The sequence below is a fragment of the Dendrobium catenatum genome, unplaced genomic scaffold, assembly GCF_001605985.2.
Source record: "Dendrobium catenatum unplaced genomic scaffold, ASM160598v2 fragScaff_scaffold_231, whole genome shotgun sequence".
Lineage (NCBI taxonomy): Eukaryota > Viridiplantae > Streptophyta > Magnoliopsida > Asparagales > Orchidaceae > Dendrobium > Dendrobium catenatum.
Genome location: NW_021318693.1, coordinates 4541551 through 4567378, shown reverse-complemented (window position 1 = coordinate 4567378; position 25828 = coordinate 4541551). Strand labels below are relative to the sequence as shown.

Sequence of the window (25828 nt, the reverse complement as noted above, 5' to 3'; positions counted from 1 at the left end):
GGGCTGTCAAGTCGTCAGCATTGAGACCTTTTTCTTGCAGTTGTATTGGAGTAACTTCATTTTCATTCTTCGCAAACAATCTATCATTTGATGGCTCATTAATGATGCTAGGTGTTAGCACAGCATGAAGCTGTGAGTCAAGGATATGTGCACAGTTTTGGTGCTTGGTTTCATATGTTTTAGGTTTAGGTGTAGAGAAATAACAAATTAGAATTTATTTTATGAATAAAAATAGAAAATATACTTTGAATTTTATTGCTTGATTCTGTTTGAACTATGAAAGTATATATAGACTTATCCAAAAGTCTTATAATGAAAATAAATCAAAGCTAATCATGTGTGAGAGAAGGTCGTAAACTCTATTTGGATTGTTAGTCACGATTATTCAACACTCCCTCTCAAACTGAATGGTATAAATTTACTATTTCAAGTTTATTTACAATATTTTTGAATATGGTGTTGAATAAATCTTTGGAGAGAATATCTACAAGTTGATTTTCTATTGGCACATAAGGAATGTAAATCAACCCACTTTCTAGTCGAAAACCGCCTCGAGGCGCAGTTACGCAATTTTAAACCTTGCACATAAGGAATGTAAATCAACCCACTTTCTAGTTTTTCTTTTATGAAATGTCCATCCAGGTCTATATTCTTGGTATGATTATGATGTATTAGATTATGAGCAATACTGATGGTTGATTTATTATCACAATGAATCTTCATTAGCTCTTCCTATTTGTTTTTTTAATCTTTCAAAATGATTTTAATCCTCTTAAGCTTGTAGATTCTTTGAGCAATACCTCTAAATTTAGATTCAGCTCTAGATTTCGCAACAAGTTGTTTTTTGCTCCTAAGATTTCCTTTAAAAAATGTATAGTATCTAGTGATGGGTCTTCTATCAATTGTTGTTCCTATATAATTTGTATTAATATATCTTTCAATTTATAAAGTATCATATTTTTATAGAGAATTTTTTTATCAAGACTTTATTTAAGGTATCTAAGGATTCTATAAGTAACTTAAAGGTGAGACTCTTTGGATTTGTGCATGGATTAAGTGATGATACTCACTACAAATGAGATGTCTGGACATGTGTGAGATAGAAAGATTTTTTTTTCAACTAATCTTTTATTTTATATATTTACTTATTTTCCTTCTTCATCTACTTTCAACTTTTAACCAGGTTCAGTTGGGGTTTTATGAGACTTGCAATAAGTCATTTTTGTTTCTTTTAGAAGATCTATGACATTTTTATTGAGAGGGGAATATTCCTTATTCTAATTTAGCATTTTCTAATTCACAAGAAGTATTCGAGTTTCCTAACTCTTTGATCTCAAATTCTTTGATAAACTTTTTTTATGAAGCTTATTTTCTTTATTTTCAATGCTTGTAACAGTTATATCATTAATGGAGTGTTTTATGAAGAGGGTATGATCTTCTTGGCTTTGTTTGTGTCCAATTTTATTTATGGCTTTTGTAAATCTGTGTAACCATACAATTAGAGATTGTGTGAGGCCATATAAAGCCTTTTTTAATTTGCACATTGTTTTTCTATGAAAGAGCTATCAAATGCAGGTGATAGATGCATGCAGAATTCTTCAACATCTCAATGTAAGAAAATAGTTACACAATGTGGCTGCATGGACTATCCACGATTTGCTGCAAAAAAGATTAAGATGCGTATTGCATTCATCTTCACAACAAGAATGAATTTTTTGCAGCCAATTTCATAGGATCGAGTATTTCTTTTGGCCACCAATCTTACTTTAAACTATTCTAGGGTTCCTTTTGTTGTATATTTTATAGAAAAAATCTATTTGCATCTTATTATTTTCTTTATTTTGGTGGTTCAACGATCTCCCAAGTGTGATATTTTGTAGAGCATTTATCTCTTCTATCATAGAATCCTTCCAATTTTTTTTCCAAGTGCCTCAAGTATAGTTTGCACTATTATAATTGAGTTGAAACTAGTATTTGTAAGAAAGGCTTAATAGGTAGGAAATTTTTTTTTAAAAGATGTGTACTAGGAAATGAGATGCATGGGAGAATGTGTAGTGATGTGTTGATCTTTATTATCTAATAAAGCTTCTGAGTCTTATGCTTGTCAGAGATTTTGGCCGGGCTTATTTCTTATTGTATAGACTTGCAGGGATATAATGTTTAGATTTTTTTAAGTTTATTTTGTAAGAATGTCAAAATGAAAGATAAATATTTATCTTCCAGTTGTAAGTTCTTCTTTTAAGGGTGAGTTTGATTGAAAAAGTTTTGCATCAAATCTAAAATCTTTTAAAAGAATTTTTCGATGGTAGGATGACAACACTTATGCCATTTTTCGAGTGGAGAAAAACCTAATAAATACAATTTAAGAGCTTTAGGATCAAGTGTACCCATGTGTTGTTTGTGGATATAGAAATAGACAATTTACTCAAAGATTTTTAGAGAAATTTTTGAGAGAGTTATTTATGGGGAAAAATTCAACGACATAGTTTAGAGGACTTTCTAAACCAATCACCTTAAGGGTATTCTATTAATTAGATATATGATATTTAGAATTGTTTCTCCCCAATATTTTTTAGCCCCTTGATTATGAAAGAGAAGAGCTGTGGTGGCTTTCAAAAGATGGTCATTTTTTTCCTTTCTACACTCCTTATTGGAGAGTGTCAGGGTAGGAAGATGGGTGGATGATACATTCTTTTTGAAAAAAGACGATAATATTTGATTAAAGCAATGGTGAGCATTCTCACTTCAAAGTACCTTGATGATATCATGGAATTATTTTTGTATGATGATAGTAAAATTGGGAAGAATAATATTAACATCATATATTTGTTTGATAAAATATACCCATATAATTTTAGTACAATTATCAATGAAGGTGACAAATATTTTAGATTTAAAAATATTTTGGATTTTGGAAGGTCTACATATGTAAGTTAAATTAGAAAAATGAGTAGAGTAGAGGATCTAGAATTATTTTCAAGAAAAAAGACAGGGTGATGTTTAATTATTCCATTAAGTCTTATAATAAAAAAATTTCTTATTTACATTAAAAAAATAAAGTATACATTATATGGTTTTAAAAGAGGGATGCTCTAGCATATAATAATATTCTCAAATGACTTCTATATTGAGAGTGGAAATGAAGTAATATAACAAGTGGTTTCAATCTTTAAGAAGATATAGCCCATCTTTTTTCTAGTTTGTCTAATGGCCTTTCCTATGGCAAGGTCCTAAAATAGCAATGATTAACAAAAAAGGTTATCTTGTAGTTATAGTTTTTAATAATTTTATGAGTTGATAGAAGATTTACTATAAGATGAAGAACATGTAGTAGTATATTATTGAAAATAAATGTCAAAGAAATCAAAATATTTCTTTGACTTGCTACTTTTATTTTTCTATTGCTAGGGTAAGATTTGTTGGTTTGAAAAAGGTTTGTAAGATTTTTCATGTGGTTTGTGACTCCTGAATCTACGATTCATGTGTTATGAAAACTATTTAAGGTATTGAAAAGTTATGTCATTTTGAGTTTGAGAGCAAAGAGTTGAGAAGGTTTTTTGAGTTGGTTGATTTCTTTAGAATTGAGCCCTTCTAATTTCACAAGGTATATCTACCCATTTAGTGATGCTCTTTATTTTTATAATAGCATGGGGTTTTTCATAAAGTTCCCAAAATTTTTATTTGATGACATTTCTTCTTGCAATAGTTGTTTCATAGTTTGCCTTTGGAAAAATGTTTTTATCATTTCTTACTAGAAGAGTTTAGCAGTTAGTCTTTGATCTTGAGGTTTAGTGGTTAACATGGTAGATGTTTCGTAGATGAGAGCGTCGAGCATTATCATCCTTCCTTCTTTTGCTCGTATGAGAGAAAAGTTCTCATTTAGTGATGGTAGGTTTTCTCTATTTATGATTTGGACATAAAATTGGAAGAAGTCATTGTTGAGTCCTACAAACATCCTTTCTATTTGTACAACTTGCTTGAGAATTACAACATCACATAGCATGTCATCTTGAGATCTTTGTAATAATCCAGTTGAAGCCAATAAATTTTCATTGCATTACATTAGTAAATAACATGAATATTATATTGCTTGGTTGATAAATTTAGTTTTGATCTCGTAGATGAGGGTAGCATCCTTTACTTTTAAGTATGACTATTTCACGATGTTCCAAATTCTTTTGCAGTAAAAATAAATAAATATATCGCCCACTAATCTTAGGCATCATCATATTCTAGAATCGTATCATGATCATGAAATCTGCTTCATTTCAAAGTATAAACTTTGGATCCTTTGGCTTTGAAGAAGGATCCGCAAGGTGATGGATCTTTCCTTTTCCCTTCAAAATGATCCTTATAATCCAGAACTATCTCAGATAATTTCTCCCACTCAAGCGATACGAGATTTATAGCCCCTGGAGTTCTCTCTTCCTTAGTAGAATAGTCAATGAAACCAAATATAATGAAGAATGTGAAGAATATCAATAAGAAGGAATGAGATCAAAGATTAAAAGGGGGAAATACTAACCTTTGTTTGATAACACGTGAATAAGTAGAAATGTAGAAAAGCTACTTTGAATTTTATTACTTGGTAGAAAAGCTACTTTGAATTTTATTACTTGGTTACATACAAAGTGTGGAATACATATAAACTTCTTACAATGGAGATAAATGAAACTCATTAAACCAAAAAAAAGTCCCCAAGGATGGTCAAAGCTAGAAGAGAAAGATGAGGCGCATGGACTGCAGTCTAAGGGTCATAAGATTGATCCAATGATTAGAACCCTTAATTCATGTGCTTAAGGATAGGACTGTCAATATTTGACACGACCCGAAAATCCGACTCGAATCCGACCCGAAAATTTTGGGTTAGAGTCAACCCGAACCCGAAACGGTTCGGGTTCAACATTTCGACCCGTTTCAAAAATCGGGTCAGGTTCGGGTTAACCATTTGACCCTAAATTGACCCGAAAATCCGGTTTTTACCCGGCAATCCGAGATTGACCCTTTTTTGACCCGAAAAAGAGGAGATGGACCCGTTTTTTACCCAAAAAAAGGAGATAGACTCGTTTTTTATCCGAAAACTAGCAATTTTTTGTTGGAAATGGGTCATTCGGGTCGTGTTGAGTTGATCCGGACTCGAAGCGGGTCGGGTTCGGGTCAGGAAAACTGACTCGTTTTCAAAAACGGATCGGGTTTGGGTTGACCCGAATAGTGCCGAGTCAGTTTCGCATTCGACCCAAACCCGACCCGTGACCCGAACTTGACACCCCTACTTAAGGATCCTTCCCAAGATCATTTGATTTTTGGGTCCCACCAATGCTACTATGTGTAGGAGGATGGAAACTCTATTTGGGCTGTCAACTGTGGTGTGGGCCCCACAGTCATTTAACATTTTATATATTAGAGGTTTTTTACTCTTACAAATTGTGTATATATGTGTTTTGGCTTCACCAAGGCATATGCCTCATTGCCAAAAGGTGAGGCATATGCCTCATAGTGTTTCTTTTTTAAATTGTGTTGAGATGTGTCTCTTATTGTACAATTTTAAATAATGACATTGATATAGGTATCAAATAATGAAAGGGATGGTCAATGCAACTATTTGCTTGAAAGATGTCTTTAAAAAGAAGCTTCTCTCATAATTTAGGCATTATATAGTGGAAAGATCAAGGAGGTGTTCATTAAAGTTTTGGTAGTCCGATATCTTGATGGAGATCACCAGTGGTGTGATTTTCAAGTCACACCTTAGAGATTGAAAATATGTATCCATGAGTGAACATGCATCGTTGATTAGATGCATGATGATTAAGATTAGGATGTAGGAAATCCATTGGATGGCAATAAGAACAACGAGATAATGATGATTTTTTTAATTTTGAACTTGTTTTGATGAGTTTGTATCACTATTCACTTTGAAGAAATCTTTAAAGAGAAGTTACCCTCATAATTTAAGCATTATATAGCGGAAATATCAAAGTTATTGTATTCGTTGAAGTTTAGACAGTCCAATCTCTTGGTGGAGATCACCAGTGGTGTGATTTTCAGATCACACTGTTGAGCTTGGAAGTATGTATACATGAGCGAATATGGATCGCTGATTGGATACCTATTGATCAAGATCAAGAGGTAGGACAATCAAGATCATTGGATAGAAATAAGAACAACAAGATAATGATAACTTTTGAAAATTGAACTTATTTTGGATAAGTTTGTATTGTGAATTTAAATTTAAAGTTCCTTCTTTTGAGACTTAATTAATAGTGTTTAAAATTATGCCTAAACTATTGAGTTAGGGACAACGTTACTTCTTAGTTTATGGAGTTAGTTTAGGAGAATATAATGTTAAATTCAAATTAATTTATTATCATTTTTAGCTACAAATATGCCATTTCCTGTAATTAATAGTAATTCCAATTCTCCAAAAATCTCTCGCCCTCTTTTGCAGTCCAGCAACGGGCAACCAAAGACCAAGCCACCAGCGCCATCTAGCTTATGTTGTGGCCTTTACTACCCCAAACAGCTGTTATCCAAACACACAACAGGGAAAAAAAATTCTGTTTCTTTGTCCTTAGCAATTCGGATTCAAAACAGTTAAGGATATCTTGCTCTCCCACACCAAAAATTATTTTTTGTTGGCTGTTTACACTGGACTAGAGTTAAGAAACAACAAGGTGATAGGAAATGCTTGAGTTCGCAAGTAACCCTAATGGGAAATACTCGAGTTCGCAAGCAAACCTAACAATAATCAGTAAAACAGCGAGAAAAAATGAAGAAAATATGTGGAAGAACAATCAAACGATAGATAATCTTATAGAAAGCAAAGCGAAATAAGAACGAAGCAAAGATACACTTGCTCTTCAATTTGAGAGGAGGATCGTTCTCTCCCAATCTCTAGACAAGAAGCCTAGGGCCCAAGTCGCCAAGAAACTCTAATTCCAATCAATCAAAACATAATCCCTCCCTAATCCTCTCATGCTCTTTAATACAAAAGCTTTCCTAATCTAATTTCCCTCCCAAGCCCTAGTCGCCCCTCCTTTTTAATTTGAATTCAATTGTATAAGTGGGGCCCTCACTATGGGCGGGCAACGCCAAGGGAGGCGGATGGTTTCCGCCTACTGTAATAAAACTGAGCCGGCCCAAGCCGGCTAGGCCGGTTCAGGGTGAACCGGCCTAACACAAGGTAGCTGCTTTCTTGTGGAGGAAAGCTAGCAAACTGAGAAGGAACTTGCTGTTCACAGCAAGAAAGGTGAAAACGGAAAGAGGGTTTCATCTGCAGTATGAAACAACATACACTCAAAATGCCTTCAATTGATTGAAAGAATTTTAGGGAACCTTCACAAAAAATTTTAAACTCTTCTAATCCTCTTCAACTCTCTTAATTTGGGACTTTGAACCTTTTAAGGAGTAGATTGGGATCATACCCGTTGTTGTTCTTGGTCGTTCCATCCAACTGTGAATATTTTCACTATTGGCAGAATACTAGGGAAGTTTTGAGGTAAAAATAACAAGCATGAATAAGGGGAATAGAAAAGCATGCCAAAAGGAGGAGAAAGCTGATGAAGAATGTTCATAAGAAAACTAATTAGCCTCGTTATGCTATTGCGGTAACATCCTTTCAATTTACTTACTAGATTAACATCTATTCTTTGTTTTTACTAATGTATCATATGTAGCCTTTCCATTTCATTTTAGCAACTTGATAAGATACCCTCGAAATATTGAGAAATTTTGTGCTATTTATTTTGTTACATTCGGCAGTTTTAAGTTGGGAATGATACATCCTTCAACCCTATATTTTAAGCAGGAAACACACCCTTATACACTATACTAAACACCCAAAGACTCCTGATCCATTTGAAATTTTTTGGACGCCAATCCTATCCTATCCGAGATAGCTTTTGCTCATGTTTGGCACCAATGCACAACCCTTAGCCTAAAACGCTGGAGTGACATGGATGCAAAAAAAAAAAAACTTGGACAACCCTTAATAACTAAGACGCCTCAAGGATAGAGGAACTATACGCTATGCAAGGAGCTAGCAATACACCAAATGAGAATGATGTTAGACTTGCAAGAATTGCAAGGGTATTAGAAAATATGGACCAAATGACTCATTTGCAAACATCAGTGTCTTATAAGCACAAAAAGGGATCACTTCAAAAGTCGCAGTAAGAACTTCAGATTCTTGAGGTCATTAATGAATCATGGAAAGAATCACCTGTAGATGAAGAAAACCAACTACTAGTTAAACATCTACCTTCTTGCAAAGCGGATGCCAATTAGAGTTATTTATTTTGGATGATACAGAAGATGCTGATAAGATAAAAAATTAGTTGGGAGTCCTACATATCAATTTTTCCTTTTACATTTGCACTTTCGCTCAATAAAATTTATTTAACCAATTGAAAATGTCGTCCCCCGCACTTATATGATGGAAATCAAAATCCTTAAACTATGACCCGCCTCAAATAGTATGAGAATAATTAAAGAGATAATTGAAGGCCTAGCTTTATCCCATCGTCCATAAGGTGGAGTAGTGGATCTGTGTAGAGCTACTAAGGCAGAGAAACGAGCAGTCAGCATGAGAGTATGCCAATGATTTCAAGAATTTAAAAATGACGTCTCTATAAGGATTTTCTGAAGCATTGTGGAATTGTGCATGTCAGTGCATGGTCACATCACCACTAGTAGCGACGTAAGCATCTTCAACAGTCCTGGGAGCATCACTAGTAGCCCTTAAAACAAAATAAAATGAAGAGGAAAAAGTCTTAAGCAAGTTCAGCTCCATAAGGAGTCACCTTAGTTCTCCTTTTGCCAGCTAGGAAAAGAAGAACAAGAAGAGAAAGATGAAGCTCAGTAATATATCCCAATCGACGCGATTTGCGGCAGAGTCTCGGCAGATTTCGTGGATCCGTCGGGTATGAGGTTTGTACAAGAATTTTCACTTTGCTTCTCCTCTCATCTTTGCTCTTTTGGGTTTGATCCGTAGGTCAACAACAATCTCAGATTTTAGACAAGATTCACAAGAGTTCCTTGATGAAATTGATCAAATTTCAAGAATTCTGTGTCTGGCAACAAAATAACAACTAAAAACTTACCTCATGCTAATGCAAAGACCGAGTACCTAAGAAGGATTTTAAGGATTTAAAATTTATTGTTTGTTTTGTAGGCTAGCCTCCTATTTTTATGCTAATCTTCTGACTTATAGCTATTTATCAGCTACTTTTGAGGAGTTAGTTCTTATTTTCAAGATTACTTTGAATTTTGAACGTTTTTGAACTTTTCTATGAATCTCTATAAATAAAGTTTGATCAAAATCAACAAAAACTAGTTAGGAATTGAAAGTAAAGCTATTTCTCTTGATCCTAATTCCCTCTCTCTTCTATGCATTTCAGCATCTAGTTCTAGGAGAAATAGAGAATCCAGAGATCAGCCAGAGTAGGTAATTAGCCATCTTGCATTTGCAGTCCCCAACTGCAACCTTCCAGTGAACGGAGCCACACCTAAAGTTGCTGCTATTCTTCTTTATTTTGCTAACGGTGAATATTTTCACTGTTGGCAGAATACAGAGCAAGTTCAGTGGTAAAAACAGCAAGCATACACAAGGGAAATAGCCAAGCTCACGACCAAAGAAAAAGTCAGAGAATGTTCCTCAGATAACCATTAGCCTCATTATTTTTTTATGGTAACATTCTTTCAATTTGCGTACCAGATAAACATCTATTAGGTGTTTGTTTATCTGTCATATTGGGCTTTTCATTACATTAGTAGATTTGCTTGGTAGGACACCCTAGAAATATTGGGAGGCCTTGTGTGATGTCATTATATTGCTTTTGGTAGTTTTAGGTAGGAAAGAACACATCACTCAATCATGTAGTGTAAGTAGGTGACATACCTTTAGACACTAGACGCCCAAAGACTATTTAATCCACTTGGGAGGATTTGGGTACTAATCCTATCCAAGGCAATTTTGGATCAATGAAGCATAAGGAATAAACAATGAGATTAAATAATGTACACCGAATCAATAATCTGCAATATAAGTGATTCAAGGGAAATGATTTAAGGAACTTGGATAAAGCTAAAAAATGGGCTGATTAAAAAGCATATATAAGACCAACTATCTTCTGAAGTTCATTTAAAATTTTTATTTGAGGATATGGCAAATAATTTAAGCAAATAAGTTGCTTCAATGGACACTGCGACCATCAAATAGTGTTGGCATTTATTACTGTTCTAGAACTTTTAATTGCCTTTATATTATGAAGCATTTTTTAGCTATTTACCATATTATTATTAAGTTTTTGCAATTTTCAATGATAAAGGCTTTACTTGAATTATGTAGAATATGTTATTGGTACCGGCATCCTTTCTATCTATTAGATTTTTTGTTATCACAGTGATGGTGGTTATTTCAATGCAATTATGAGTTTCCCACCCAATTATCCTAATAGTCCTCCAACAGTAAGGTTTACATCAGAGATGTGGCATCCAAATGGTTAGTTTTCTGCACCTTTGTTTTAGCTTGAGAAAAAATTCCCTTTAACAAAGAATGCTAACAATAGATGCATTCAGTTTACCCTGATGGCCGTGTTTGTATATCAATTCTTCATGCACCTGGGGATGATCCTAATGGTTATGAGCTTGCAAGTGAACGTTGGACACCTGTACACACGGTACGTTACTGGTTCACAAATTTTAGCAAGTATTCCTCTATAAGGCTGCATTGGCATTATTTCGTGTACTTCTTATATTGTCTTTGTTTTGGTCTATTGTTGTCTCTCCCTTATCTTTGGTTGTGTTGAGCATGAAGATCAATATATTAGAAAATGATAAACTTTTATCCATGTATCTTTATTATTTGCAATGTAGAACCAGTAAAATACTATAGAGGAATTAGAATATAAAAGTATATCTTCTCAAAAGAATTGAAAACGTTCTTATAATTCTTGGTGTTTGGTTTTGTAATTCCACTGGAAAAATAGAGAACTGTACTTGTTTTCTGCAAAAAAAGGTGGATAAAATAAAAGAATATTAAGCATACACTTTCCAAGTAAGCTAATGAAGTTCCTTTCTACTAGAATATGCTTTTTTTATGCGTTTTATACTATGGTTATGATCACTCTTAGTTTAAGAAAAAATAATAGCACGGAGCTAAAGCGAAATTTAGCTAAATGGGACAAGAAAAGACAGAAGAGTTATAGGTTCTGAATATAAATGTTGTTAGCAGGTGTGCTACCTTTGTTATGGTTGAGATCAAGATTGGTGGTAGTGTGAGTTGTGGGGATTGATCAGATGAGTTGGACAGATGGAACTAAATTTGTGTGTTATTTTTGTATGCCGATAGGTTATCTATGAATAGGCAAAAATTGACTTTGAACTGACCTTAAGAAAGTGATGGAGGTGCAAGTCAAGATTGATCATTTGGTTACGTACAATGGATGAGTCAAGGTGGTTGTGCGTAGTATAGATCGATAGGCGTAAGGAGATATGTGGTGTTGGGAGGTGGCAGATGCAGGAGGGGTTTTTCAGAGAATCAGAGAATAGAGAAGCAGAACATAATTTTTCTATTTCTTCTTCGCACAACCAAGGACCGTGAAACAGAGACAAAATCGTGTATACATACAAAATTTCATTTCTTTGCAACCTGGATTTGGCAGAATTTCACCTATCGAATGAAAATGAAAACTAACATGTTCTAATAGTAGCCAATAGGTTGACCTAAACAAAACATGTGGTAGCTGATGTAGTGCATGAAGCTCCTGCTAATGTAGGGTCTAATGACTATAACTATTGCACTATGAAAGAAAAACAAAATAGGCTGTTATTATTTGAACTTGTAGAAGTTGGAAGAAATATTAATCAAATGATTGGACTTAATTAAGATTGACTTCTAATAAGAAAGTAACAGTTAAATGAATATGAAGATATAAATATTTGTTAAAAAAATAGGCTACTACTAATGGAGGGTTTGGTAGAAATCATAAAGAGCTACATTTTTACTTTATTGATTATGATACTATTCGAGACATGTCTATATAAAGGCAAAAAATGAGAAATAAAAAACAATTATGGAGAATATCCTCAATACTAAGGATATATTACTCTAATAAATAGATTTTTAATAAACATTAAGCATGTATGATAATGTTAATATTATAATATAATAAATCTAAGAACTCTAACGTCCTCATACAAATTCACAATGTGACAGCTAGGAGCATTGACAATTATATAATGCAAGAAGAACCGAGAGATCTAAATCAAAAGCTATTTAATAACTTTCCAAATTTTATAAGTCAATTTACATTGAAACGAGTCATTCTTTGGGAAACCAAGAACTGAGAGATTGGCTTTGGGCTGAATGTTGAGATGAGGGAAAGAAAATATAGGATGAGAGAACCAAGTGATCAAGCATAACCAACCAAGATGCTAGCGAGCACAAACAACTAAAGATTTGACATTGCCGTTGTCAAGCTGAGAAGGCAAAGATGTCAAGATAGTGCTAAGCTATGATTGTTGCCAAGATAAGAGTACCTAGAGAAAATAAATTGTACAAGAGAGATTGAGGATTTGGAAACCACAGAGTGTCAAATGAGTATCAAGCAAATGGCGGAGATTGAGATCAAGGAGATGATCCAAGTGATCGATCTAGACACAAAAAAGAGCTTGACATGTCCTCCAAGCAAGATGGAGTAGAGACTAGGTGCTAGCAAAACAGGCTTGAGCAGTATTGATCATAATGCTATTACAAATATGTCTATATAAAGGTAAGAGAATAAAATAATAAAGATAATAAAATAAAGGACTTTATCTTTAATGATGAAGATTTATTACACTAATAAATATTATGTATTTCAAATAAATATTGAGCATATACGATAATGTTAATATAATAACATAATATTTCTAATAACTCTAGTAGTGTTTACTGGTTAAAAAGGTTATGCATTACAAAGAAAAAAAAAATAGGCCACATTATTTGAACATAATTATGATTGAATTGTAATAAGGAAATTAACTTTTAACTTACATGTAGATGTGAATATTTGTAGAAAAAATTAAGCTCCTACTAATCCAGGGTTTGGTTAAAAAGATTTTGTTTTGAAGAAAAATAAAATAAGCGGTCATTATTTGAACATGTTGAATTTGGAAGTAATATTAATTAAGTGATTAAACTTAATTAAGATTGAGTATTTATAAGGAAATAAACTTTTGAAGAAATAAGAAGATATGAATGTTTGTTAAAAAAAGAAAAAATAAATTAATTAATAAAGTAAGACATCTCTTTTTATATCTTGAAGCTTGTTCGGGTCATCTTAGTTTTTTTTATGGTTATGGCTATAATATGCTTCTTGGAAATTGCAATAGTTTCTTGAACCTTTTTGTGTTCTTGCATATGCTTTTATGTTGTTAGGTTGAGAGCTTCATAGGCTTTTGCATTTATTTATCTATGATGACATGTAGCACTAATTAGAATTTTCTATGTTTGTAGACTTGAAATTTTGATTAATTCATGCCCTCTTTGGAAAAATATGTTTTTAATGAATTGTTCTATTGATATTTATCAAGTTGATATAGGCATAAATGATATACTTCTCGAAAAGAAATTCATAAGACATCACATGCAAACTTATCTTGTCGTTGCACCAAATATCTTAGATGTCTGGCACTAGTAGTGGATATAATTTTTTTTATCATAACTTGTGTCATTAGATTAGTTTTGCTTTCTAAAATTTTAGAAATGATATGTTGTTTGTGAATCCCGAAGGAGGTGGAAATGGAAGAATTAATATGTTGGTTGATAGTTCATGAAATAAATTCAAATCAAATACATTATAAATTAGACTAAGTGATGTGAAACATGTATGAAAACAATAATTGCTTTGGAAATTAATAATAATTTGGAAAAAAAATTTGCCAATTGTAAACCTTATGTTTAATCAAGTTACATTCCTTAATTTTCAATTAGAAGTTATGTAATAGCATATGGTTACAAACGGGATTAAAAGGATACTTGCAAGTAACAACAAAATAAATAAGTAAAACTAACGGTAATGAATAACAAAAATCCACGGTTTAACAATTAGAAATGTTCACCTTGAGTTCCCTCACTCTCGCTCTTGAAAGTGGTGTTTAGCAGAGAAAGATTAAAAGTAATCCTAGTGATGCCACAACAAGACAAGCGACGCTTAAGGTATTGTTCGCTAGATAAGTAGTTGCGGGAGGGGAACTTGGTGGACGTCCGATGATTTGCCACTGTCTGGTTGGTCGTTGTTCGTCGATCGTCTCAACGAGATGATAGAGTATGCGATATACGTAGCTTTCAACATAATCTTTGAATTCCTAGTCAGGGTCAAAGAAGGGCGATTGAAGGATGTCGATTTGTCCTTGAGAGTTGTATGCAAATTAGTGGTTGACTTTAGGATCGGCCATTCATGGAGGCGACGTTGGCTTGTCGGACTTGATCCTTGAGAGGATTTGATTTGGAGGAGGAGAGAAGTTATGAGAGTTTGAGGCAATGGGAGGATTTCGTCTAGGTTAAGGTGGGGTTCAAGGAGGTTGGGAGAGGGAAGAGAAAAGGTGGCTTAGGAAAATCTGAAATTAATTTCAGATTTTTCTAGGATGGGGAAAGAATAGATTTTGAAATTCAAAATCACTCCAATTAGGCAAGGGGAGGAGGGGCTGCGGTTAGATGGGATTATGGGGATTTAATTTGAGCTTGGAGATTTAATTGGAGAGAGAAAGGAGAGAGAGGGTTGGCCGGCCACATGGGGTTTGGGGTTGAAAATAAGAGTCTAGGTTCAATGTATGTGGGCCCAAAGACTTAAATAATGATTGGGATCAAATCTGAAATTATATTTCAGATTTGATTTAATTTGAAGGCTTACCAATTGGGTTCTAACAATAAGGAAAGTATTTCAAATTTAAAATTAATTGAATTTTTTTTTTTTTGGAAATTAAATTAATTGAATTCAAATAAAGACTCTTTCCTAATTGTCTTTGGAATATTTTAGGAAAGTAATTAGGAGCCTATTGAATTTGAAAATTCAACTTAATGGTGAGGGTGGCCGGCGACTAGGAGGGTTGTCGGGGGGAATGCCGGCTGTTGAAGGGATGGAAACCGGCGGCTGTAGGGGCGGTTGGGGTTGTCGGCGGCTTGGGATGATGGGGATGGGGCCGGCGGGTTATGGGGGGAATGGGAAAGGCTAGGGAGGGCTTTGGCCGGCTGCAAGGAGGAAGGGTTATGGGTGATGGCAGATATAAGAGGAAGGAAAAGATAAGAAAAAAAATAGAGAAAAGCAAGAGCTCACCCGAAAGAGCTGTTAGGTACTTCGTTTGAGCCTCTCCTAGACTTCACCTCTCATCTCAAGAGCTCATAAACAAGAACTCAAAATCTGAAAATTTTATTAATTCATCATTAACCTCATACAATGCAAAAGACCTCTATATATAGGTCTAAATAATAAAAGAAAAAGAAAGACTCAAATGCCCTCGGGGCTACAACAAGAACTCACTATCCATAGGGGTAAAATAGGAAAAATTAAATTGCAAAAATAATAAGCAATACATGAATACATCAAAAGCAAAGGCTCCGAATCATAGCCGTCGATCTACGATTCCTCCGATGATACACATGTTGAAATCTCTAGCTGATGTCCTCATCACTAAGATCATATTATTTTAATGTAGATCTATTATGAGATATAAAACATCATGCAATACATGCAAAATTCACTAGTCCCGAACTTTTAGTAACATTTATTTACTACTTTTGATGAAAATAATAAAATATAAAACAAATCTATTCAAATGAAAATGCAATGCCATTCTGCTAGAAATAACAAGTTTAGAACTAAGAAAGCCACGCCATGAGTTGAAATCAATTCATTCATTGCAAATCAGATTGTATCAATTATTGAGTAAAAATAAACACAATTATTTTAATAACAAAGTTTTGAGCAATCAAAGTAGGACAGAAGTCACCAAAAGCAAAAAAAGTAACACGCATGTTTGTATAGGGAGATGAACTCCTCAAAATCTTATAATCACTCACTTGATTCAGAAGTTGACTCACGTAAGTTGAAGGAATGTGGCCCCTAAAATTATTTGAAACAAATTTTTTTTTTTCATTTCTCAAACCCCACGTAGTCGGATAAAGACTTGATATTGTTGTTGATGTTGTTTTTCATTTCTAAGAGCCTTAGATTATCCATCCATTGATCCAAAGAAACTCGTGAAATTCACATACCTTTGTTATTAGAAAAAAGGGAAAATCCAAGAACATGAATCCAACCCAAGTGTAACCATTGGAGACCAACATTACAATTCATCTACGAGAGTATCAGAACACCTACAAATTGTGAAATAGAAGGCAAGGCCCACCTGTTGGAGAAGGATAATAAAGGTCAAACAAAAATGTTTTCTTGCAACCGAAGTAAACTAATTAACAAGACAAAAGGATCGCATTAGCCTGTAAGTCATAAATTAAAGAGTTGGTGGACACAAAGAATTGCATAACCAATCAAAGCAACTGAACAATAAATTAACGAATCCAAAAATTAAATACTTGTCATAAATCAAATTTTTATGCCATGGTGACACTAATTAGAATTTTTTTATTTTTGTAGAATTTGAGGTTTAGATTAATTCATGTTTTGTTGGGAAAAATATGCTTTCGATAAATTGTGCAATTGATATTCATCAAGTTGATATGGGCATAAAAATAAAAAAATAAAAAAGTTGATATGGGCATAATTGATAAACCCACTGTAAAAAAAAACATAAAACATCACATGCAGACTAGTCTCGCCATCACAAAGATATCTTTGATTTTCTGCATTATATATTTGATGCAATTCAATTGTAATCCTTATTTTGAAATTATCTTCAGCCTTGGCTAATTAGAAGCAATTTAAAAGAGAGAAAATTATCTTTGTCAAATGGAAAGTTTTTTAACTTGTCATTTCTTTTTTTTTTTTCCTCCTGAGCTCAAGCATTCAGGAATATGTAGTGTTGGTGCAATGCGATCTTTTAATTTTCTCTCTTTATTATGGAGAGATTTTTTCCTTATTGTGAGACCTTTTTTCTCACCTTCTTTAGCTTATTTGGAAAGACAGCATGATATGGGCAAACATTTGACACGACATCACCCTGGCTCATCAATTTGCATTCTAGTCTATTGCAGAATTTGAGATTTGTAATAGAGTTTAATTTTCTTGTGATACAGAATGAAAAGTTTTTAGCTTCGTGTTTCATTCTTTGCGCTCATGCATTCATTAATAAGCAGCATCGGTGCAGTGCAATTTTTTAATTATTTCTTTAACTTGGAGGTATTTTTCCTTTTCGTGGGAGACCATTGTTGCCACCTTTAGTGCATTTTGGAAGACAACATGATCCGTGGAAGCAATTGAAATAACCCTTTAGGCCTCATTCTTTTATATTTTCATATATTTATTTCATTTAGTAGTTATATTTCCATATATTTCTTTCATTTAGTAGTTTTATCCTTCCAAAATGAGAAGATCATTGGCCTTTCAAATACAAATCTCAATAAGAAGTTTATTTTGATGAACATGTTCAGCATGCTTTTGGCCTGCGATTTAAATGAGATGTGGATTTTCAGGTGGCAAATGAGTTCATGTAAGACACAAGATGTTCACTTTGCCAATTTTGAGGACTTAGTGATGTAGGACTACAATGCTTGCAATGGTTTTGTTAAGAGCTTGCACAACTTATTGATTAGAGAAATAACAAATAGAACTAGTAGCAAATAGAACGATGAATCAAAACATAAGAGTGGTCACTTTCGTTTAGACTAAGTTGCATATTAAGAGATTTGAATCATCAAAATATCATAGGAAAAATAATATCATGCAAAGTATTAGCTTTCAACGAAAATCTCTAGTCTAACAATAAGATTAGGAAACAAATGAATGCACTCAAATCCCTATGTTTACTAAGCTTAGCAGAATCAGGCAAACGCGACCTTCATGACTACAATCAAATCACAAAGAAAGGATTAGATTTTAAGAAATACGATAAGAGGAAGATTAGAAAACCTTCGTCAAGGATCGGTTGTAATCCTCCACTCGACGATCTCAAGTTGCTCTTCAATAGCCTCGACCAAGGTGTCCAAGATGCGCTCTATGTAGTCCTCAACCGTATGATCGATCCTCAGGTTGACGTCGAAGAAGGTTGAATGGAGGATATGCACGAAGCCGTGTTCGTCGTAGGCAATTCTGTAATGAAGATCCGGATTGGCCATGCATTGGTTTGTTGTGTGTAGTAGTAGTAGCGGCGACGCCCTTCAAGGCCCCAAGATCTCTTAAGAAAGAGGTGGTCTTCACATGAAACAAGAGAGAGGGAGAGGGGAAGTTAAGAGGGCTCTCTAAATTGAGATGATCTCATTTAGGTCAGTTTTTTTATTTTCAAATTCTTTTGAATTTTGAAATCAAATAGTTTCCAAAATTAAAACAACCTAATTTAGGAAAGGGCATAGGGTGGGGCAGCGGCTTGGTGGGAGGAAGTGAGCCGGCGGCGTGGAGTGGTGGTGGTGGCCGGTGGATAAGGGAGAGACGGAGAGGCGGTGAGGCAAGGGGGCAACGACGCCTTGCTTGGGAAGCTTGGGCCGTGGGGCGAAAAAGGAAGGGGAAGGGAGGAGGATGCCGGCGGAGGGAGAGATGGTATGGCCGGTGTTGGTAGAGGGGAAAAAAAAGGTAAGGAGATAGAAGATAGAACCACGAACCCGACTCGTTTAGGTTGGTGGGTATTGCACAAGCTTCCCTCTCCTAGAGATTTCACTCTAAACTCTCAAACTCTCAAGCTCTCAAGAGAATTCAAATAAGAGAAACAAAGTTTTCGATTAATCATTCATTAACTTGCAAAGAAGAACAAGGGGACTATATATTGCCTCTTACAATGACTCAAACATAAAAGACGACAATGACCCTAGGGCTTACGAACTACCTCCCTTAACAAAAGGATATAACGGGAAAGCAAATACAATATGACATCATAAATAGGAAAATATAAAAAAGAAATAAAAAATACAATGACTCAATCGTGGCCATAGATCGACGGCCATGTCTCTGATAAAACTTCCACGATCTGATGTTCCCATCACTTAGCATTTATTCACCTTAATAGTTAGTATGTCTTGTGGGATGGATTTAGTCTTAGTTGCTGATTGGGAATATAAGACGCTGAGAAGAACCAAGATGTATCTAGTTTCTTAGATTCGTCCAAAAATTGAGCAGAATACTTCATCAAATGGAAGGGGCTAATATTATGTGGTAGTTTTATTCAACTTTTAACTTCATGGTAGGTGTGTTTAGAGATTGCGGTCATGATGAAATTTTTCTTGTGTTTAGGCCTCACATTTTCCTTTTTAGCTTGCTGCAAGAGTTTGCCTAGCAAGAAAAGTGGGAGGCTGGGAGGAGGGTTCCCCGCACAGGGATGTGGTTGTTCTGGTGGATGGGAGAGATGCGGAAGGGCTTTGATTTTTGAGTTGCATGATATTTTCTTGTCAATCAGGATTCAGATATCCTAAGAGTTCTTCCACAACACTTATTGCAAATTTGTCATGTATTATATTAACGATTTTTCAAGTTGTTTGTGGTTAACTGCTTACTTTTTCACATTGAAAAACACATATTAATTATTACTAATTAAACCAGGTGCTGTGTACAGGTTGAGAGCATAGTTCTGAGTATTATTTCGATGCTTTCAAGCCCCAATGACGAATCCCCTGCAAATGTGGAAGCTGCAGTGAGTGCAGAAATTATTTACAATATAAGCCATTACCTTTACATCTTCTGCTCTATTTTAAAACTTCTTAGTGATTGTTTGAACTATTTGTCATTTTTTTGTGTGTTTTTCTGCTGTGGCTAAGCCTTGAAATCTTCAAATAAAGATTTGCCAAAAGTTTCACAACTTGTGTTCATATTTTTCTTATTTTGATATAAATCATGAGTACTTTCACAGTCGACCCCATTTGTAGCTATTAGAAACACATATGGCATACTATCGAGTGGTTCTGTGGTTGTGTGATTGCTTGCTTACAAAATAATGTACCATCAGGACTATATGGTCTACTTGTTAGCGAAGGTGGAGTTAATACCAGATTTTTCTGTAAACTGGTTGGGTTTATGGAATAGGTTAAAAAAATTTCATCGTTCAGATTGTCTTGGATTTCTGTTTTGTTCATCTAAAATATGCTTCCAGCAAACCATTTTGGCGAGTATCATTCTAGAAATTAGCTAATCATTCTAGAAATTAGCTATCTTGGAAGTTTGTTTTGTTGTTCATGTAGTGAAGACGTGCTAGCATTTTTATGGATGGTTAAAATGGATGGATAAAGGCTTGATGTTGTTGTTGTTTATGGATAGTTCCAGCAAAGAACCTTTCTATTTTTGTTAGCATTTTGATTGGTAACATCACCTTCCTTTGATTGGTAGAAAACTTACCCTAGGTTATGCCCTTTTTGGTTCATTCCAAGCACTTGGTGTCTTTATGATATTTTTTTGGAATTTATCATGTAGGTTTAATTACAGTCGATTTCTTTTGTAGTAGTTGCACTGAAATTTGTGGAACTTTTGAACTAAGAATGCAGAATAACCCACAAATTTATGCACGTTGAAGTCCTAATAAATTGTTAGATCTTATAAAGCTCTAATTTGCAATGAACAATTTCTTCTCCATTAGATACTTAGGAAAGCCTCTGATTGTCTGAAATATGGGATATTACATCGCTGCTTCAGAACATACTTTTGCCTAGAAAAACATAGATGTTAAAACTTTAGATCTTATGTCTTCTGGATTAAGTTTTAATGTATGAAAGTTAACGCCTTTAGAAGGACTAAATTTTTTTCTCTTTTTCTAGAGAAAAATAAACGAGTGATTTCAGAATGTTCTCTGATAAACTGGAACATACCCGCAAGGGGTTACCCAAGGAAGAATTTGTTGGTGGAAAGAAACTGAAAGTTCCAATGAATAGGCTGTGTTGGTGGGTGGAGATGAAACATATTGGCTTGTGAGAGTTTGATCGCTGGCTCAAGGATTTGCAGCCAATAATCGTTAAAGGCAGTATTGACTGGCTTCGGAATGGCAGTATGAAGCCTGTTCTGATCTAAACTCCAAAATGCACATGACTATTTTTTCCAAATTGCATGCAATGATACTTACAAAAAATAGATATTGCGTAAATGTCAATTCAAGTAATATTTTTTTTATAATAAATGCTTTACTAAAGGTGTGCTAATAGTTCTCCTTTGACGATTCCTACTTGAACTTTGCTGGAAACATTTATTTGATCTTCTCAAAGTATCTTTCGTTTTCTCTGTCTTTGCATTTTTAGTTAAAAAATGCTGCAAAACAGTTGCAATAATTCATTCACCGCCAAAAACCTGTATTCTAGTTAATAGTCTTGATTGGGTTTTACTGTTGGGGTTTTTTCTTATCCCATTCACGAGATAGAATCTAGGAAGATGGTGAGCATTATTAAGTGCTGCAAAATTCCACATTCTTTTGTGACATTTTTGTATGCTGTCGAGAACAATGGAGGAGCTATTTTTATTTTAGGCTATGGAAGTCATACATTTATTAAGAGGTTTGATGGAGAAATATAGAGAAAATAAGGAGGATCTACATATGATATTTATTGATTTAGAAAAAGCATATGATAAAGTTTCAAGAGAAGTGCTTTGGAGAGTTCTTGAAAAGAAAGGAGTCAATAATGCTTATATTCAAATCATTAAAGATATGTATGCAGGAGCTATTACTTGTGTTCAAACACAAGGTGGATTGACCAAGTATTTCCCTATTTCGGTTGGGCTACATCAAGGATCAGCCTTAAGCCCATATCTATTTGCTTAAGTCATGGATGTTCTCGCTAGACATTTGCAAGAGGATGTACCTTGGCGTATGCTTTTTTGCTGATGATATTCTTCTTGTTGATAAGACTAGAGAGGAGTTGAAGGTAAACTTAATTATGGATGTCAACCTTAGAGTCTAAAGGTTTTCGCTTGAGTAGATCTAAAACGGAATATATGGAGTATAATTTTAGTAGTAATAGACCTAGTGATGGGATTGTGACTTTGGGCGATCAAGTCATTAATAAGAGTACACATTTTAGATATCTTGGATCTATTGTTTAGAGTGACGGTGAAATAGATGGAGTATTATCAGCAGAATTCAGTTGGATGATTGAAGTGGAGGAATGCATCGGACTTGTTATGTGATAGAAATGTACCCCTCAAACTTAAGGGAATTCTATAAGATGGTAGTGAGGCCTGCAATGCTTTATGGTGCCGAATGTTGATCATTAAAAGAGAAGCAAAATACTAGTTTAAGTGTTGCAAGATGAGGATGCTCAGGTGGATGAGTGGTTTACCCTTAAGAGATAGGATACGAAATGAGCATATACGTGAAAAAGGTTGGAGTAGCTCCAGTAGAAGATAAGATTAGAGAGAGTCGCCTTAGATGGTTTGGTCACATAAAACGGCGGCCTTCCGATGACCCGGTTAGGGAGTAGAGGTATTAGATTTGAATTATGTTAAGAAAGGTAGAGTCAAGCCTAAAAAGACTTGGTTAGAAAATATTAGGGATGACCTTTCTTTATTAGATTTAAACGAGAATTTGACTTTTAATAGGACACAATGGAGAAAAAGGATTTATGTAGCCAACCCCACGTAGTGGGTTAAAGGCTTGATGTTGTTGTTGTTATTACTTAACCCCCACCCTAATTTTTCAACATTACTACTTATCATGTATGCCTTATCCCGATTATTTGTGATTGATGAGTAGTATATGAGGTGTTAAATCTATTTTATTATCTTTTTAAGCAACTTAAATTATTACCAATACTTCATTCTAATCATATGACATTAATTTTATTATCCAACTTATTGGTACATTTTATTACCTATCATTCTACTAACCCAAATCACATAAATTTGGCTTTGGTGATGAACTCATTCAATACTAGTAAGAATCTCATATGAAATTTTTTGATATCACGGATTCCTATTACTCATTTTGGTCACATAAAACGGCAGCCTTCCGATTACCCGATTAGGAAAATAAAGGTATTGGATTTGACTTATGTTAAGGGTAGAGGTAGACCCAAAAAAACTTGGTTATAAAATATTAGAAATGATCTTTCTTTATTAGATTTAAATGAGAATTTGACTTTTAACAAGACACGATGGAGAAAAATGATTCATATAGCCGATCCCACATAGTGGTACAAAGGCTTGATATTGTTGTTGTTGTGGATTCTATTACTCCTTAATATCTTAAGATTTAGACAATTGGTTGAATCTAGTGAAATAATTTTATAGACATTTATTGATATCTTCCTTTTATAAAATAAATTGATTTGATTCTTGAATGATTCACTTTATTTCTAATTTTATTGCAACAAAATATTTCCCTTTGATGTAGAAAAGATCCGTGTCAATAATTATTATTTTATATGATGGACGTCTCAATATTTTTTCCTTCTCAACAAAAAATCTTTACTTTGGTGCATCGGTAAAAAAATTGCTTTTTGTGGGGGAAACCATTTCACTAGTCATGTCCCAAGTGTCTAACATCTTCATGCATAACAATTTCCTATAAAATTGTGATGAAACAAATAACTTGTACAAATTATGCCAATCTTTTCATTTTTGAATTCGATCTGATCCATTAGTTCGTGGAGCTATTTACCCGATTGCAGATATTTCTGCAATATCTCTGGCAGAGGAGCAAACAGTCAACTTAGAAAAAAAAAACTTACCATCAGCCTCTTTTAGACATGGATTTATTTGATTCAAAAGGGAATAATTAATTAGTATCTCAGTTTCAAATCAAACATGAATCTGATTCAAATATCTTGAGACAAATATCTTGAGAAGTATATACCCACCATTCTCAAATTTAATCCTGTCTGAATCTATCATTTTTTTGTTTTTCCACATATTCATCTACCATTTTAATTTCTAGTAAGCCAAATTTGACTATCAATAATTTCTTTTCAACTTAACTCTCAAAGCCTTATTCCATAATTGACAAATTATAGATTTATAAAATTTAACTTTTAGTCTCTATGACATTCTTTAATCAAATAGTAGTTTTAAGCCACCTCTTCATTTAATTACTCTGCTTTAACTCTAAAATCTCACTTCTAGCTCTTTTTTTATTTTTCCAAATAACAAATAAGTTGCTTAAACCTGCCACATGATCCAAATCCACTAAGTTAGAAGTACTAATGTCCATCTTAACAGTCTCAAATAGGACTAAAAGAGTTTATGATACTGTAGAAAGGCATCTTCCATGTTTCCGTTAGTAAAGGTTCTTCTAGATTTTGCCTTCTTGTTGTAGAAGACTTGCCTCTCAGATTTCTGACTATCGTTGTGAACAACAATAATTCTTCGTTGATTTGGGTTATTCTTCCCTGTACATCAATCTAGCTTTTCGTTCTTCTCATGATCTGTTTTAACTACAAAGCTCTTGCTCTCTCCATTAACATCCAAGTTACTTAACTTCTTTTTTTTTTTTTCTTTGCAGAAAGATTGGAGAGATAGGAGGGATGAATTCAAGAAGAAAGTTCGGCTCATTGTGAGGCGTTCCCAGGAGATGTTGTAAGCAGCACAAAGCATTAGCTCTGTTTAAATTGCAAGCCTGGATGAGTATTCAGAAGAACAAGGAAGAGAGTCACCTGATTTTCTTCTTGTCTTTAATTGTTTGTCAACTGGCTTATGTAGAATTTCTGCAAGTTGATCATCTTAAGAAGAGACGCTGTCTCACTTTGATTGTAGTGAAATGACTCTGTATTTCTATAAGGTTTATGAGTTTTAATGAAATTTCTTTTACTTGTTGGTTGGATTAGCCATTCTCAGGTTTTCTTTCTGCTCTATTTATCAAGGAAAATAATGTATATGAAAGAAGTTGATTTTTATTATTTGGGGTCATTTTTTTATTTTTTTTAGTTTATTTTAGTTACATTTTAGCTTTAACCATTGCCATGGGATATACTTTGCACCATTGTTTGTACCACAATCATCTTTGACAATATTTGTGTTTCAATCTTATTTGGGCCACAATCACCTCCCATAGAGGAATTATTCTATGCAGACACTAGACAGTGCGAAGGCCAATCAAAATGTGCAGCGTCATCCGATATATAGCGGTACCGACATTTGTTCGGTGTCAACACAAAATAGTTTTTCCCAAATTTTTAGCCATTAGCTAGAGCCCACTCAACCTACTAAGCAAAACTAATTCTACCAAATTCGAGCATAATTTGAAATGACCATATTGTTAATCTTAAAATGACTCCTCTAATTCCCTCCTAAATCAATCTCATTTTCCTAAATAATTCTCTCTCAAATTTACATTTACATTAAATCTCTTTCTCAAATTAATTCTCTTCCAATTAAAACAACTTTTTTTCTAAAAAATTCCCTATTGATTCCTCCTAACATAATGAATATTAACTCTATTAGATGTTCCCTAAATAAGTCCCTCTCAAATTTGATGATTAAATTAAATGTTTCCCAAATTAATTCTTTTCCAATTGTAATTAAAAAATTTCTTAAATAATTCCCTCTTGATTCCTCCTTACATAATGAATATTAACTCCCTTAGACTTTCTCTAAATAACCCCCTCTCAAATTTAAAAATCAAATTAGATTTTTTTTCGCCAAATTAATTCTTTTTCAATTGTAATTAAAATTTTCCTAAACAATTTCCTCTCTTCTTACATGCTACCCACTTAATGGGACCCACCAGCTCCACTACTAATTTATCAATACTCCCCACCGAAAAAGTCATACTATCCTCA

The 25828-nt window shown here is 34.0% G+C and overlaps 1 protein-coding gene across 2 annotated transcripts in view; it reads left to right on the top strand.

Annotated features, from left to right (window-relative positions):
- The window catches only part of LOC110097759 (ubiquitin-conjugating enzyme E2 7), a 30692-nt gene extending 5728 nt beyond the window's left edge, over positions 1–24964 (top strand). The window contains exons 3-7 of one of the 2 annotated variants that reach the window (XR_003700113.1): positions 10401–10498; positions 10576–10676; positions 19693–19770; positions 20885–21111; positions 24553–24964. Coding sequence is in view for 1 of the 2 variants with exons in the window: in XM_020824310.2 (XP_020679969.1) it covers positions 10401–10498; positions 10576–10676; positions 19693–19770; positions 24553–24630 (355 nt within the window). In the remaining variant the exon portion in view is untranslated. The remainder of the gene's footprint in view (positions 1–10400; positions 10499–10575; positions 10677–19692; positions 19771–20884; positions 21112–24552) is intronic. The other variant, XM_020824310.2, reaches the window with a different exon arrangement.
- Positions 24965–25828: the final 864 nt, after the last annotated feature.